The 15625-nt window shown below is 52.5% G+C and overlaps 4 protein-coding genes across 4 annotated transcripts; 2 read left to right on the top strand and 2 right to left on the bottom strand.

The window, feature by feature from the left end:
* Positions 1-416: 416 nt before the first annotated feature.
* On the top strand, positions 417-3042 carry PG985_000509 (uncharacterized protein; the record flags this gene model as incomplete). The annotated part of the gene is made up of 4 exons (XM_066820278.1): positions 417-921; positions 1174-2111; positions 2179-2775; positions 2833-3042. 4 exons carry the CDS (start codon positions 417-419, stop codon positions 3040-3042), a joined length of 2250 nt encoding a protein of 749 aa, XP_066691157.1.
* Positions 3043-4406: 1364 nt separating this feature from the next.
* On the top strand, positions 4407-6650 carry PG985_000508 (uncharacterized protein; the record flags this gene model as incomplete). Its single annotated transcript, XM_066820277.1, has 6 exons — positions 4407-4487; positions 4600-4643; positions 5440-5634; positions 5823-5908; positions 5967-6138; positions 6206-6650. 6 exons carry the CDS (start codon positions 4407-4409, stop codon positions 6648-6650), a joined length of 1023 nt encoding a protein of 340 aa, XP_066691156.1.
* Positions 6651-7569: 919 nt separating this feature from the next.
* PG985_000507 (mitochondrial 37S ribosomal protein bS6m) lies at positions 7570-8276 on the bottom strand (the record flags this gene model as incomplete). The annotated part of the gene is made up of 3 exons (XM_066820276.1): positions 7570-7882; positions 7985-8016; positions 8253-8276. The coding sequence occupies 3 exons, from the start codon at positions 8274-8276 to the stop codon at positions 7570-7572; spliced, it is 369 nt and encodes a 122-aa protein (XP_066691155.1).
* Positions 8277-10156: 1880 nt separating this feature from the next.
* On the bottom strand, positions 10157-12574 carry PG985_000506 (uncharacterized protein; the record flags this gene model as incomplete). Its single annotated transcript, XM_066820275.1, has 3 exons — positions 10157-10223; positions 10289-11783; positions 11836-12574. 3 exons carry the CDS (start codon positions 12572-12574, stop codon positions 10157-10159), a joined length of 2301 nt encoding a protein of 766 aa, XP_066691154.1.
* Positions 12575-15625: the final 3051 nt, after the last annotated feature.

Genomic DNA, 15625 nt, shown 5'->3' with positions numbered 1-15625 from the left:
CAATACTACCTACAGCCTTCTTCCGGCTTCAGTCCCACATGTCTTCTTACAGCTTACCATCATGAACACCATATACGTAAGAGTTGTGCAATAGCCTTCACAATCCATTGAGTGTTGGCCTCTTCGAGCACCGTTGTCACAGATTAAAACATATACATAAAAGTTTCGGCGCATTACATTGGACGCACCTGTCATCTGTCGTGAAAGCCGTCGCGAGTCAATTTGTCCCGTTTGGGAAACTCAACTATCGCTGGTACGAAAAGCCATTACGACGACTACTGGCAGCGAACCAACCTGCCAACGGATCACATCCTACATACCTCTCTCTTCCTTGAAATCATTGTAGCGAACCTTGTTATACGCGGCTCCGGTCGATCGAAAGGTGCAACCCATTTTCCTCAATTCAAGAGCCCAACATGTCTCTCTTCGGGGCATCCCCGCCGGACGAATCGCCCGCACTAAGCAACTCGACCATGGGCCGATCGCGCAATTCACTCTTCGAGGAGGATGGACCAATGACTCGATCCACCTCCGATACTCTCTTTGACGACGGGGATGCGCTGGGCAGCGAACGCCATTCTCCTTGGGACCTGCCGACTCCCCGAAGGCAACAGTCGCGTGCTGACTTGATCCGTAACTTACTGGCTGGCGTCGAGGTACCCGAGAGCTACATCGAAGCATACGACTATACACTACGCGAGAATGGCCGTGGCGGCAAGGTGTCGCCAGCCGGTGTCACCACGACCCTGGCCTCTGCGAAGCTGGGGGCCGATGAGCAAGCTAGAATCATGAGCATTATCTCTCCCCAGGGCGAGGAGGTGCAACTTGACCGAGATTCCTTCAATGTGCTCCTCGCGCTTATCGGCCTAGCCCAAGAAGGTGAAACGATCAGCTTGGATGGAGTCGACGAAAGACGACGTAGTAAGTCTCGCACTGTTTGATTCCTTTGCCATAGTTCGTCCATCAAGTATTTGGAGTCAGCCGGATTTCTTGCTGGTTTTCCATTTGCCAGCCTGCACGATTGCAACCCAATTGCTTGGCTTCGTCAATCCGCGGTAGCCTGCCTTGGGATTGTCCTGTGCATCATCAAGCGGGTCCGTTTTGTGACGCTATTCGGTCGCTGATAGTGATATCGACTTGCTCCGTCACGCCGGGACTGACGAAATTCAATAGATCTCCCTCCAACCCAGTTATCGAACATTAGCAACAAGAAACCCCAACAGCCTCAACAACCCATTTTTGATGCCTCCGAGCTGGCCGCGAAGCCTCCACAAGCCCCCGAACTCCCCAAGAAAGACTCGCCGCCCAGGTCGCAAGCTCGAAAGCCCTCCATGTCGGACCCAGAAGACGATCCCTGGAACACGCCCGACCTCCACCGTAACCATCATCACGCGGAGGCGCCGAGCGCCTCCAATGGTAATCGCGACGAACCCAGAGTTTCGAGCTTCGGCGGCAACGGGTATGGACCTGGCGATGAGCGCGATGTGCAGCGAACAACTTCGACGTTTACAACGCCTTCAATAGGCTCGGAGACACCCATACCCTCAGGCCGTCAGTCGGCGGCTTCTGGCGCCATGCCCTCGAATCCTGGCGACTGGGGGTATTTCGACGGCTCTAATCCTGCTGCGGATGCCGGCTTTGGCGGCGCGCCCTCGAATCAAGCAATAAGCCCCTTCGGCGGAGCTTCCAGTGCTGATCGCACACCAAACATGAATCCTCCCGCTGTGTCTCACACACGCACCATTAGTGCTGGGCGAACGGGTAGCTCCGTGGAGGAGAACATTGTGGTTACGCTCATGCCGGAGAAGGAGGGACTATTTATGTTCCAGCACCATAACTACGAGGTCACGAGCTCCCGTCGAGGTAGCAAAGTCATCAGGCGTTACAGCGACTTCGTGTGGCTCCTCGATTGCTTGCATAAGCGCTATCCTTTCCGCGTTCTGCCTCTGCTGCCGCCCAAGAGGGTGGCTGTAAACGGAAACCATTTGAGTAATGATGGCGCATTCATAGAAAAGAGACGGCGAGGATTATCGCGTTTCTTGAACGCGGTGGTCAGGCATCCGGTCCTGGGACAAGAACAGTTGGTGATAATGTTCTTAACTGTGCCTACAGTAAGATTACTACTCATGCACATATCATTTTGCCGGGCTCTTTGACTAATTATGACAACATATACAGGAGCTTTCTGTATGGCGCAAGCAGGCAACTATCTCGGTGCAAGACGAGTTCACCGGGCGGCCGCTACCCCCCGGTCTGGAAGACTCTTTGCCCATTGGGCCTCTGAACGAGCTGTTCGATCGAACGCGCTCTGGAGTTCGCCGGTCCGCCGAGCTGTATATTAATGCCTGCAACCTGATGGATCGCCTGGTGAAGCGCTCGGAAGGCGTAGCTGCTGATCACGCTCGAATGGCTGTCTCTCTTGGATCATTGACCGAGGCCAGCAACGATACGTACGCGACCGACACTAATGATGTACCTCTGCTCAACGATGGTCTTGTTGCCATGTCCAAGGGTCTGCGAACCGCCCAGAGTCTTTTGGAAGACGAAAGCAAGGCTTGGGATGCTGGAGTCTTGGAAGACCTCAAGAGACAGCGCGATTCATTGGTCTCAGTACGGGATATGTTTGAGCGCCGAGAGCGTCTGGACAAGGACAACATCCCATATCTGGAGCGAAGAATCCAGACCAACGAGACAAAGCTGGCGGGTCTACGGGCTAAGCCGGATGGCCTGGTCAAGCCGGGTGAGATCGAGCGAGTGGTTGAGAACATCATCAAGGTACGATCGATCTTACCACATAACCCATACTTGGGGCTGGACTAACACACGATATAGGATAAGGAGAACATTGTCAACCAACATAATCGCTCCGTTTTCGTACGTGAGTGTATCCGTGACGAGCTCATATACTTCCAACAAACGCAATATCACGTCTCTCGTCTGGCCCAGGATTGGGCTCAAGAGCGTGTCAAGTATGGCGAGATGCTCGCCGATAACTGGCGCAGGTTGTTGGACGAGCTTGATGGCATGCCGCTTGGGGACTAGAGCTCTTCGTCGCTTCGTTTGCCTCCCTCGTCGCTTTGTTTGGGCGAAACAAACACGAGCGGGGCTATGGGCATAGAGACTGCCCCGATAAGTTTCATTGAAGGGTGTCTCATGGAGCGTTGTTCTGTAGGATTAGACGGTGGGGTGGATGAACCTCCGGCCGGAAAATCCATGGCTTCGAAGCCGGTGGATGCGGCAAAGGCTCGGAGAGTGCTATTGGGCAACAGAGAGTTGCCTAACGGGTTTGTCGTGGGGGATTTTGGGTGCGGGTTGGTCAAGTATGACTGCTGTTGAAGGGGGCTGTTGCACGTACGGGATCGCTGCCAAGATTGTATAGGTCGATTGGAGGGGAGCGGTGGCAGTATTGTTGTTTCCTTGTTTTTTCCCTGTCGTCCTGTCACTTCCACTCATGCCGTTGCGGAGAGGAAGGGGTCGGTACAGCATTTGCATTTCGGTCGTGGGAAATGAGACGGCCACTACTACACCACGATACCCTTCTGTTCATTTGCTCTTATATTGTGTAGCAAGCCCGGCAGGGGTGAGGTTAGGATTGGCTAGTGGTTGTCAAAATGAATACATAAGTACTTAACCTGTCTATATAAATCCAGCAATAAACAAATAGAATGTGTCTGTTCTACTCTACTTTCTAGTGTCTTGTTGATATCCAGGGGCTAAGCTCACCTGAGAATGCAGGGCAGGCGAGATGTTTAGGTACTAATCCGCGTACTAAGGCAGGCATAATACCTATACATTTCGAAATCCAGACTATACTCGAGGCATGTACGTAATCTTAGTGCAGTATAAAGCTGTGGTGGAGACAGCTGAGGAGTGGAGCAGGCTGGAGAGAGCTTCCCAACTTGAATATTGTAGCGGTACCCCGCCATTGCAGGTAGAGCTTGCCGCCTAATAACCCCCACCATCAACGTCGATTTATCCTCAACCGTCAGCCTTGCACCGCGACTGCATCACCACATTTCCATCGGCGACTCTTCTATTTCTTTACTTGTTTCCTCTTTTGGAAATAGCATTTCTCCCCGAATCCTTGCACGATTGGTATGGGAGCCGACAGCGCTCAGGCGTATCGTTTTGTCCGACTTGATCGTGCCTGACCTGCAAGAACTTCCTTGCGCTTCCATCCGTCGATTCAATTTCCCTCCCCCCATCGTTACCTTCTTAGTACTTTCGGGCATACATACGATCGTCGTCTTCGCCTCCTGCGAGAGTTAATAATAACTTGCGACAATCACCTTCCTGGCCAACGAACGAACGAACGATCAAGCCATCAGAGGCACATACCGCTTCCACCTCGGCCCCCCTTCTTTTTTATCGCCGAATATCGATCGAGTCCCTTTCTGTCCATCGAGATGCCGCTGTCGTCTGCGCACAGGGCCGCTGTGGCCGAGTTCATCGGGATCACGGGTGCAACTGAAAAGGTCGCCCAGAGAGTAGGTGGTTCCCTTTCGTTATTGTGCCCTTGGTGTCGGCGATGCCATTCCTTGTTCGCGCCGACACCTACATCGTCGCTGCCCAAGACATGTGCTAACCGTTTAACTCCAGTTTCTGAAGAGCTCCAGCTACAGGATGGACGAGGCCGTTGATTCGTAAGTCAACCCTTTCCAAGCGACCGATTTGTGATGTCTTGCGGCTTGGGCTGGTGTGATTGTGCTGTTCCAAACGAAATTCTGCGAGAGCATGGGATTCGAGACGATGTCCCCGTCCCCCATCGATGGCCTTCAGCGAAACATGGAAGGATGTGGAAATGGTCGCCTCCATGTCATTCGAGCTATCCAATGCAACAAAATGCGCAAATAGGATGCGTTCTGGAGAACCATCGTGCCGATCAAGCCCGTGTGCGGTTGATAGTTACTTGGGATGAGAGAAAGCACCGTTGCCTCGTCATCGTTCAGAGAATGTTGCCTTTGGACTTCAATTCGCCGTTGGGCGGCTCCGGGCATATCAAGGCCTTTGACTATCACTCTTGCAGCTGAGTGGCCGCAATGAAGGTTATCAAACCTCATACTAGGTGCAGGAAACTCAGCAACCCCGTCCATCTGACCAGGAGACCGTACTTGAAACGGTCTAGTCATGAAGATAGGGGCTGGACTGGACTTCACCTTTGGTGTGGTGCGACCTAGTGATCACGCTCATCCCGGTTGATGTACGCAGTCATGACATGGCACCATCATGTCACCAGCCTTGTCGGCGATGTGCTCAGCTGTGGTGGTCTTGTCCATTGGTGCCGACCCGAGTTAGTTACCTGGGGGTCGGATACCAAAGCATCTTCCTGTTACCAGCCGCCAGTCGAAACAAACCCCACCGACGAACTGTGTGCATTTGAAGCTCTTATCTGTGAAAAGACCAAGGTCTGCAATTATGCCACTACCCCTCGCATTCAAGTCGATCAACCGAACTTGACGCTCATTTTCCCTCGACAGTGTGGTCATTGTCCAAATCCCACAACCCCCCTCTTTTCCCAAGTGGCATTTCCATTCCTCTCATCAGCCAGAGCCTGCGTATCCGCTACAATACCGGCACCATGTCTCATGATTGGTATACGGGACGCTTCACCTACGGTCAGCGTGGCCCGGATTTGTATGTTCTGCAACTCATCCCGTTACTAATCTTGGCAGCTTTTCTACGACGCCTAACCAGCCTCATTGACCTGTATAAAGCACAGCCTGAGCCGCAAGACCCATTATGCTGATCTCCCGCAGTTGCATACTGCCAATGGCTGATGCATGATGTTTTCAACTTTGTTACTGACTATAACTTCCCTACAGCTTCTATTCTTCCGGAGCCAGTGGTGGCTCAGCTCCTAGCGTATCCCGCGAGTCTTCCCTGCAAAAGCAGTTCGAATCGCTGCGAGGTAGGGATAAAGCAAGTTTACCCTTTGGATGCATTGCAATGGCTAATGTACTGAACAGATGCACAAGACGAGAAGGATAAGATGGGTCCAGACAGCACGATGAAGTACCTGGAGACTATCGGAGTGAACTTGGAGGATGCCTCCATGTTCATCGTCATCGAGATCGTCAAGGCCGAGACCATCGGTGAGATCAAGAAGGATGGTTTCGTGTCAGGCTGGGCCGAAGCTGGGTAAGTTGTGTTTTGCTACTCATGCTCCTGTCCTTTACTTTGAGGAAATGTCTAATGTTTCCTATAGAGTTGACGGTAGCATTGCTTCTCAAAAGAAGCATGTTTCCAATTTGGTGGCCAAGCTGTCCTGGGACAAGGATCTCTTCAAGAAGGTTGCCAAGCACGCTTTCGTAGCTGGCAAGGAACCCGACCAACGCGCCCTCGCCCTTGACAATGCCTTGTTGTACTGGACCATGCTGTTCGCCCCGCCTGGCCGACCTTGGGTGGGCAAGCAAACGGGTATCGATTTCTTCCCCCTGTGGACGCAGTACCTCAGAGAGAAGTGGCCTCGTACCGTCAGTCGCGACATGTGGAACCAGACGCTGCTCTTCGCCGAGAAGAGTTCTGACGACGAGTCACTCTCGTTTTGGAACCCTGAGGCTTCGTGGCCCAACGTCATCGACGACTTCGTTGCCTGGTTCAAGGCCAACCGCTCGCAAGACGGCGCCATGGAAGTCGACCAGTCCGCCTAGAATGGGAACCCAGTCGAGCGTCCAGTTTGGCGGAAGCGGCAGCGACGTCAGTAACTCTTATGATCCAGAGTGTCGCAGCTATTGTATGTTGCGGCAGAAACAACAGTCCGGCCCATAGATAGACATTGCTGGACGCACTTACTTGCATACAGCCCTACAGCGAGCGAGCAAAGGGGCCAATAAGCGGAATACTACACTGAACTCGGCTGGGACTGCCACGCTGGTGATAATAGTTGCGATGAAGCCAACACAGTCCCACCTTGAGAAACACAGATACAGACAACAGCAGATAGAGCTAGCTGATTGACACGAATGATGACGACCATACTCGCATCTATGAAGATTCGTGAATGTTATGGACACACTGTCACGCCCAATTCCTGACCTAAGCTTTGGGTGGTGTCGAAAATAAGTAGGGGCCTCAGAGGTGTTCATTATAATCTTGATTTTCGTAGATTACTTCCGGTAAGCCTATGCGATTGGCGAGATATTCTCCTTGCCTGTATCTTTATGTACATAACCCAAATCTTGCTCGGCTGCCGCGCCATCTAGAAAGAGGAGTGGCGGTACAACACATTTTTGTACAAATCCCCATGGTCTATCGTACAATTCAGTGGGACCTTGTTGGATACATTCCAAACTGTATAACATCGGACATTCAAGCTGCCATTGCTGACTGAGGTCGTTTGGCTCAGTTCGATTTGTTTGGCCCCATTTACCCATGTCAATGGCGAAACGTGTCTCGTAGCTTTGCTCGGTGGGTTGGCATACGACCCTTGTCGCCTTCTTCGTCTCGGGGTCTTCATTCGCTTTTCTCTCCCTACACCATCATCGCTTTGCAGGGCCGTCCATTTGTGCGTGCGTGCTGCGTGCTATACTCCAGATCAAATCAGACCGGATCAAATCAGATCAGACCGGCTCAGACCCTCTTCTCGTCGCCCATGCCGAGGCGCTGCCAGCCGATGGCGCCGATGCGGCTCATGGTGTCGAGCTTGCCGTCGCCGAGCTTGACGCTGGTGTGGCGGATCATGCGGGGGTCGTTGCGCAGGACCTTGGAGACGGATTTCTGGGTGTCGACGCTGGCGTCGTAGCGCATGGCGAAGTAGTGGCCCGTCGAGTGCCGCATCTGATGCGCCGACACGGCCCGCGGCAGCGAGAAGACGCCCCAGTTGGACAGGCCCCGGATCACGCCGCGCTCGCGCAGGATGAGGGCGCCGGTCGTGGAGACGATTCTGTTGAGGGGTGAGGCGAGTTTGTTAGTTCGTCTGTCCGTCCCTTCTTCTTCTTTCGAATCCTGGGATGGATGAGGAAACTATTAGGGTCCGTTTACATACTCCTTCACCTCAGCAAGATTGCCGGGTCGGACCTGTGTTGCGATATTGTGTTAGTCGTGATGCTTGTCCTTGGTTGTCTACTATTGCGATCCCGCGCTGTTCTTCGTTGAAAGGCCTCTCCTTGTCTCCACTGGAGACTGGCCGCTGGTGTGCAAGTCTTCGAATACCCTGGCCTCCCCCAGTATCTCGAAAAAGCCCAAGCCCAGCTGGCCCCATGGTCGCATCCGCCAGTCGGTCGCAGGACGGGAAGAGGAAGCAATTAACTCACAATGCCAATCAGCTCGTACAGCATCTTTGCGTTGGTCTATTTGGGTTCCCCGTCGGTCTATTGTATCATGCTGCAGCTGCGTGTGTGGATTAATCGTCTTCGTCTTCGTCCCTTGTCGCGGGTTTCGTCAATTTGTCGTCTTGTCCTTCCGGCGGGCGGCTTTTTGCTGGGCAGCGCAGGCAGGGTTATGATGGAGCAAAGCGGCTTTGGAGGTTCGAAATTTCGGCGGAGCATCGGCATCTGATTTGTCCGACCGAAGGCGAGCCCAAGCAACCACGGCCCGCGCTGCTGCTGCTGTCAAGCACCTCCCCCAACTCCTGGTCCTTATTCCCTGCTCCCACCACTCCCCCTCGATGCGGGCGGGTATGCACTAAACACTTCTAGGCGGTAGGTATCTACCTCCTACCAAATTAGAAACACTCATCAGCAGGTAAGTACTTTGACGCAATGACAGCCAAGTCATCAGTGTGGGGGACAGGGGAGGGATAGCAGCAGCATGCCGTACAAATACCAACCAATACCCCCAATACTTTAGCGCTTGCCTGCCTCTCCTAGATACTTCATCAGATAGCATTGATAATTCCAAATTATTGCTCTTTTTCTCTGTACCATAGATTGTGTGGATTATCGTGCTTACTGCATTACTGCAACGCTGTAGAATCGCGGTGACTTCAGCAGCCGCAGATGCTCGCTCTTATTGGTCATCCAATAACGCCGGTACGTATGTCCACATCATGATCAGCGGTCATACAGCTTAGGCTAAGTAGGATGGATAGGCTTGCAACATGTACTGTAGGATCTCGGAATTGTGCGTGCAGACGTGCGTGTCTTGTCCAACAGCGCATAGCTTATCTCCATACACAGCCGAATGATCCGAGAAATCCAAATAGATTATGTAGCTTCTTACCCGACCTGCAAATCTGACAGTGACGTGCAGCCTATTGTTTAATAATGAAACCACATGCTCCCAAGCTGGCTTCACATTGAATGCGCATACGATACGGCAAGTGGATGAGGGATACGGAGAGAAACCATTCTCATGATTAGGTATGATGCATGCTCGATTCGCTTTGATCTATAACTGCTTATGTACTCGTACAATATCAGGTGTCTGCTTCTCACATCTAGACGCCCCCAACGCCGAAGGTGTGTTGCCAACCAACGGTGTGTGTCGGCCTGCGCAAACCCATTGGCTTGCGATAAGCAATATGCTCATTGCGGCTGGAGAAAGACGTGGGGGGAAAAGGTCGAGGAGACGCAGGTAGGTGGTGCATAGCAAAGGCCTTGCTTCAATCCATCCCTCAACTTATGTCCCTCCCCACTTCCCGCTCTAGGTATGCTGCCAGAACGAACCGGAGGGAAAAGGGCAACGACACAACAAAAAACGAATCCTTCCGCGGGGGTATTCTCTAAAAAAGCAAATGTCCGTTCCTCCGTGGTGCTGTTTTGGTTCTTGCTTTGCCCACCAGAAACGCAATGTGACTGGGCAGAAACACGCAGAAAAAGGGAAAAGCAACCGTAGAACGCCCCGTGCCCTTGTCCGTATGTACCGTTTACGCAATCCATGCGCATTGCGCTCTGCGCGTCTCGAAATGCAAGTGTCGCCTGTGAATTAGGTGTGGTGTGCAGTTGTTTGTATGCCACCACTGCAAACCCGGTGGGTATCATCTGTTGTTCCGCCCGTGGCAGGAACCACGAAAATGCCGTGCCGTCTCTTCGTCAGCTATCAAAGCACAAAGAGCAGCATGGGGGAATGTCGGTCATGACTTGAGACCGTGCTGGCGAAACGGAGAGCTCTCATTAATAGGCGGTATCGCAGATGAAACGAGGGAAATGGTTTCGCGGAGGCATGAAAGTTCAAAGAGGGGTCTGGCACGCCGTGGAGTGGGAGACTCTCGCCAACTCTACGAGTCTGAGTCATCGGCCATGACTTTGCTCTCCATTTTATTCCATGCATCTTCGATTCGATCACTGCCCGCTAAGTTAGTATATGCATTCGTTGTAGAGAAACGATAAAAGGAGGAACAAGCACGTACCTAGAGCTCTTAACTAGCTGCACGCCTTTCCTACGAGAGAAGCTCAGGAAGCGCTTCAGCGTCCGATCGCGTTTGAAGTGAACCAGTATGTTACGGCGGTCCGTCTTCGTCTCGACAATGACCTTGAGGCAATCCTTGGCGTAGAACACTTCCACAATATCATCCAGCTTCAGATCGAATGTGATGTGCTGCTGGTAATATCCCCAGGTGACCTTTGGATGAACATCGCGAAGAACCTGGTGCTCGAACATGCTCTTCTCTTGGCTCCAAGTCCAGTATTGGGTGATTTCAGTGCTCGTCGTCAGCTCGCTGGTCTTGATCTGGTAGATGCGGAAGTCCAGGTGCATGATGCGGCCAGCTGAAAAGGAGTCTGTCGACGTGTATCCATCGTGGTCCAGGTCGTCCACCTCAGGCTCTGGCTCGGCCTTTACAGGCATAGGCGCAGCTCCCTGTCCTTGAACTTGCTGGGCGTGCTGGGCTTGCGCAATTGCGAATGCCTGTGCCTGTTGCGCCTGCTGCGCTTGTGCGAGGGCCTGGGCTTGGGCATGCGGATGCATGCCACCGGCTGAGGCGGCCATGGCATCGGCTTCGAGCCGCAGTCGCTTGGACTGCCGTGGTGTTAATGGGTCGAGATATTCTTGACGCTGCTGCGGGTGCTGGTGCATAGCATGGTAATGCTCGATCATGGACGGATCACCACCCATGTCCACCTGGCTGATCCGACGGCCCTTGCGGCGCATGTCGCCGACGCTCGATTCGCGCTTGATCTTGCTATTCTTGATCTTGTCCGGATTCTTCTCGCCGACCTTGTATCCCGAAGGACGGCCGATATTGCCGAACCCGTGCTTCTCTCGCAGAGCCTTCAGTTTGTAGTCGTGGTACAGATCATGCGTGTACTTGGACAAGCTGAACTTGTCGCCCTGGTCCCGAGCAACCTCGAACATGCGCTGTCGGAGCCACTCCAGGGGCGTCACATCCAGATCAAACTTCTTCAGCTCTTCATGCACATTGACCAGTCGGAACTGGGTGTCGTAGTTGATGAACGTCTTGTAAAATTTCTTCATCATTTCCTTGCCGACGTACTGATACGGGTGGAAATCGCCGTCCTTGAGGAAGTCAACAACAGCCTGACCCCGATTAACCTGTCGATTCGCAAGGAATACGGTGTGGCGAACGGCGTCGGGGGTGCGACGCAGAGTATCCAGCTTCTCCTGCCACTTCTCCAATTGTGGCACGATGATGTCTTCCAGAGGCTCCCATTCAGGGTCCCAGTACGGGTGGTTCTTGTCGATTCTCTCCAGAGGCACACCTTCGTACATGGGTGGCTCAACGTACTTCTGGCCGTCGTGCTTGAGAATCAGGGTGTCCTTGTTGATCTCAGTCATGTCGGGAGGTACGGCAGCCTCTGCAGAGGTGGCCTGGCTACGACCACTCGGCAGCGAGCGTCGACCAGAGGGAGAACGGGGCTTGGACTCGATGGGAGTCTCTTGCTTAGCTGGCATGAGAGTTAGTGGAATTCTGACTAGAGAGCATGGAATTTGACTTACGGCTACCGCGATTACCGGCAAAGCTGGGTAGGGAATGACGCTGTTTGGGCTTCAGAGGTCGCTGCTCATCTGCCTTTCTGGGACGATAAGCAAGAGATGCTTCAGAGTCGTCAGCATCCACGTCGTGGCCATTGGGGCCATGCCTGGGAAGACCAGTTCTCTGGGTTGATCTGCCATTGGGCTCGGCGTCATCCATAGGCTGGTAACCCTTGCCCAATAAGTTTCCGGGGTCGGCGTGATGCTCTTCGTCGTCCTCTCGGCGCGAGCGAGGCCGGGCGTTGATACTGGTCCAGCCACCGCCACCTCCGTTTTGCTGGTGCGTTATCTCTCGAATGGATGCACGACGGGTTCGGCCCTGACCGTTCATCTTGCCGGATTCTCTACGCTCCATCTCCATCTGATCATGCGCGGCGCGTTGGTCCTCCAGCCGACGTTGAGCCTGGACAGTTTCCTGCTTCTCCTTGTACTCCTGGGCGACACGTGCCTGCTCGTGCTGATGGTATTTGATGGCCGTGTCAAGCGTGTGGAACTCGTTTTCCAGGTACGAGCGACGCGCAATCAAGTCAGCGAGCTTATCGTTGAACTCGTTGTGCCGATGTGCGTAACGGTTGTAAAGATCTGTATCCTCCTTCTCACGCGACGTCTTAATGTCCTGCGGACGACTAGGCTGAATCTCCCGAGGCTGAACAGGGCGCTCTCTCTCTCGCTCCCTCTCCAATACTTCCTTCTTTGCCGACATAGTTGTCCAGGCAGAGGAGGGGTGGTGGAATCAGAGAGAGAAAACTGTATCGGCCCTCCTGTAGCCAGCCCTACCTAAGGTTTGGGTTGTCAGTAGTTGGCTTTGAGTATGTGGTCAGATGCCGAAGCCTAAGTATATGTAGGTGGGAAACGTGCGCCTAATCGAGGTGAGAGGCAAAGGGTCCACATGGAACGGGGATGCATGGAAAATGGGGAGAGTAACAAATAAGGGAAGGGATACAGCAATAACAAGCTGTACGATAGTCAACTGGAAATTGTGAGATAGTGGTGGATATAGCACATGCCCGTCCATGTGATAGTGACGACGGACGACAAATATGGCCCCACGTTGCCTTGGCACCTTGACATATGGAGGAATAGTGCAAGATGTCAAGAAAACAATGGAGTCAGGGTCGCAAAGGTAACGGGGCCTAGTATATGATTGAAAGGAGGGGATGGAAAAGGCGCCGCGGCTGCTTTGCTTTGCTTTGCTTTGCTTTGCTTTGCTTTGCTGTGCTGTGCTATGCTGTGCCGCATCCTATTGGGATGTGCAGTGCGGTGCTGTGCTGACAAGGAGATGAGATGCGATGGGAGAAAGGGTGGTTGATTGCAATAATGCAGCAGAATAGCAGTGGCAGAAGGAGTTGCTGACGTTGCAAGGCTTGGTACGGATGCGTTCCAATATGCATGGTACGTACTTACCAGACAAAAATACACCCGATGTCAGAGGATGAGGATGGGCATGTATGTAGTCTGTCTGGGCAGAGCGCTCGTATAACGCGTCAATCATGGAGCGCGCAGTGTGGTGTAGGTGAGGTGTGTCTGTGGTGAAATGCGTACTAGGGACGGAGAAAAAAAAGTGGTGCAGATGCAGAGCTGTACTGCAGCATCACCTACCAACAGTACAGTATTGGGTTCGGGGGTATAAGGAACTGTAGGGTCCTTTGGGGCGAGTGGAGAGTGTAGCGAGAAAAAAATCCCAGCAGGCAGAAGAAGCAGAAATAGATAGAGAAAAGAAAGCGATGCCTACATACCTAGCTTGGACTCCGACAGGTAGCTGTAGCTATAGGGAACTCACTAGTCGGTTGGTGACGACAGCTATTGACGTTGGATGTCCGTCCGATAAGCCGACCTAGTCAATGTATATCAAGACTGGTTGGGGCGCTCATGAAACCTCGGACGGAATGTCGTCGTGTTGATGTTGGCGTATTGGTGATTTGTTGATGGCGGCCTGTTTTTTTTCTTCTTCCTCGCTTCTCCCATAGATCCGATCCCGTAAGCTGTTGATTGTACTTGACAAAGGGAGAGAGAGGGAAGGGGGGGAAAGAGTGAAGGATTGAATGACGGCCCTTGCAATAGTGAACTAACCTGCCCGACTATGCGAGGGGGGGAGCCTAATAATCGTCAAGTAAAGTTAGTGAGGGCGTGCACTGATCAATCCAGGGTGAGACTTTATGCGAATTTAATCAGAAAGCCAACCTTATAGGCAAGGCAGATGTGAAATAGTCGGGTACCTCAGAGTATGTAGTGCGGAAAAGGATGGGGCTTGTATCCAACGTGTTGTTGACATGCTACCGGGGGCAGGTGCGAGTGTGCGAAGAGTGTACCTAAGGTAGTGCGGATGGGACAATGACAACGGGGACGGAATATCGAATGGACTAGGTAGGCTATTCTCAGTCACTTACCCTTTGGGTTACTATGGTTCGATCGTCGATAAAAATGTGGGAGTGAGAGAATAACAGCGAAAAGCAGCGCAGAGCAACAACAATATGATGGATGATATGTGTGCTCTCCTCCCTCTCTTCTGTTTTGATCCTGATATAAGACCAGACAGACCAGACTCGCTTCTTATGCACTACGCCGCCATGCACTAGGTAGACTAATAATGAGCGATAAATCAGTCATCTATCAGCGGCCCCATATAGATAGACGTGGCACTGTCGGGAGGATGGGGGGGAGGGGAGGTGTCAGGGTGAGTGTGAATGTGTGTGTGTTTGGTTTTTGGTCTGGTATCCCCGAGGGAGGTATGTATGAATCGACGAGGGCGGATGGATAGGCAGGCAGGTGTGCACAGATGGGCGCGCGCGGAGGGATGGGGTATGACGGGCTAGATGAATGGAATTTGGAAAGTCGCGATGATGTGATGCGACTGATCGCTTTGGGGGAAATTAGTCCGACTTGGGATGATTTACCTGTTGGGCCCGAGTAGATAGGATACCGTAGCTTAGATGACCTGGGAAGATGGGAAGAATAGGGAAACAGAAATAGGCGGGCAGGGGGGGGTGTGGACTAGATTACGGGAGATACCTACGCACATATACGTATACATATATGTATACATAGATGTTTCATTAATAGACAGGGAGCTATGTGTGTGGTGTATCTGGTCGTTCATGGCTTTTATTAACCTTACCTACTACTTACCCTTTTCTGACATGGAGGTACTAGTGGGTAGTTTGGCGGAGTATTGGTCGGTGTTAGAGTCAGATATCTTTCCGGGCCTAGGCAGTAGGTTGGTTGCCCAGTCGGTACTCTCTCTGAGGTAGAGTTTTTTTTCCTGCTCTCTATTACTCAAGTACGCCCATATACCGGCACGTATGGATCATTACCCAGGGAGAGCGGCAGCAGGCAAGAGGGGAGGACCAGAGTATCAAATGATCATTGACGAACAACACGCTGTGGTTGCGCTGTGGTTGGAACTTTTTGCGTCCCAAGGTGGATGCAGGGATTGCCAAGGCCCAAAGATGACCGGGGAGAGCAAAGTAGTATGATTACCTGCCTCCAATGTATTATTACTATCATTATCACACAATGAGCGAAATGGACGTAGGTATCCTCCCCATGGAAGGAGGCTGCCGAGAAGGAAAGAAGAAGAAAAAAGTACCAGTCGCCCAATAGGCAACCACGCATCGCATAGACGCAGGAGATGGGTAGGTATGCATGTACGTACGTATGTGGATGTAGGATGTAGGTATGCTTTACCTCCAACGTACCTCAAGCCCAGCAGTATGTCCAACATTGCATACCTCACCTCTTGGTGACCTGCTTGCTG

This window comes from Apiospora marii (genome assembly GCF_038362585.1).
Source record: "Apiospora marii strain CBS 49790 chromosome Unknown utg000001l_segment0_segment0, whole genome shotgun sequence".
In the NCBI taxonomy this organism is placed as follows: domain Eukaryota; kingdom Fungi; phylum Ascomycota; class Sordariomycetes; order Amphisphaeriales; family Apiosporaceae; genus Apiospora; species Apiospora marii.
Note: the sequence above shows the minus strand (reverse complement) of the source record. Positions and strands in the feature narration are given on the sequence as shown.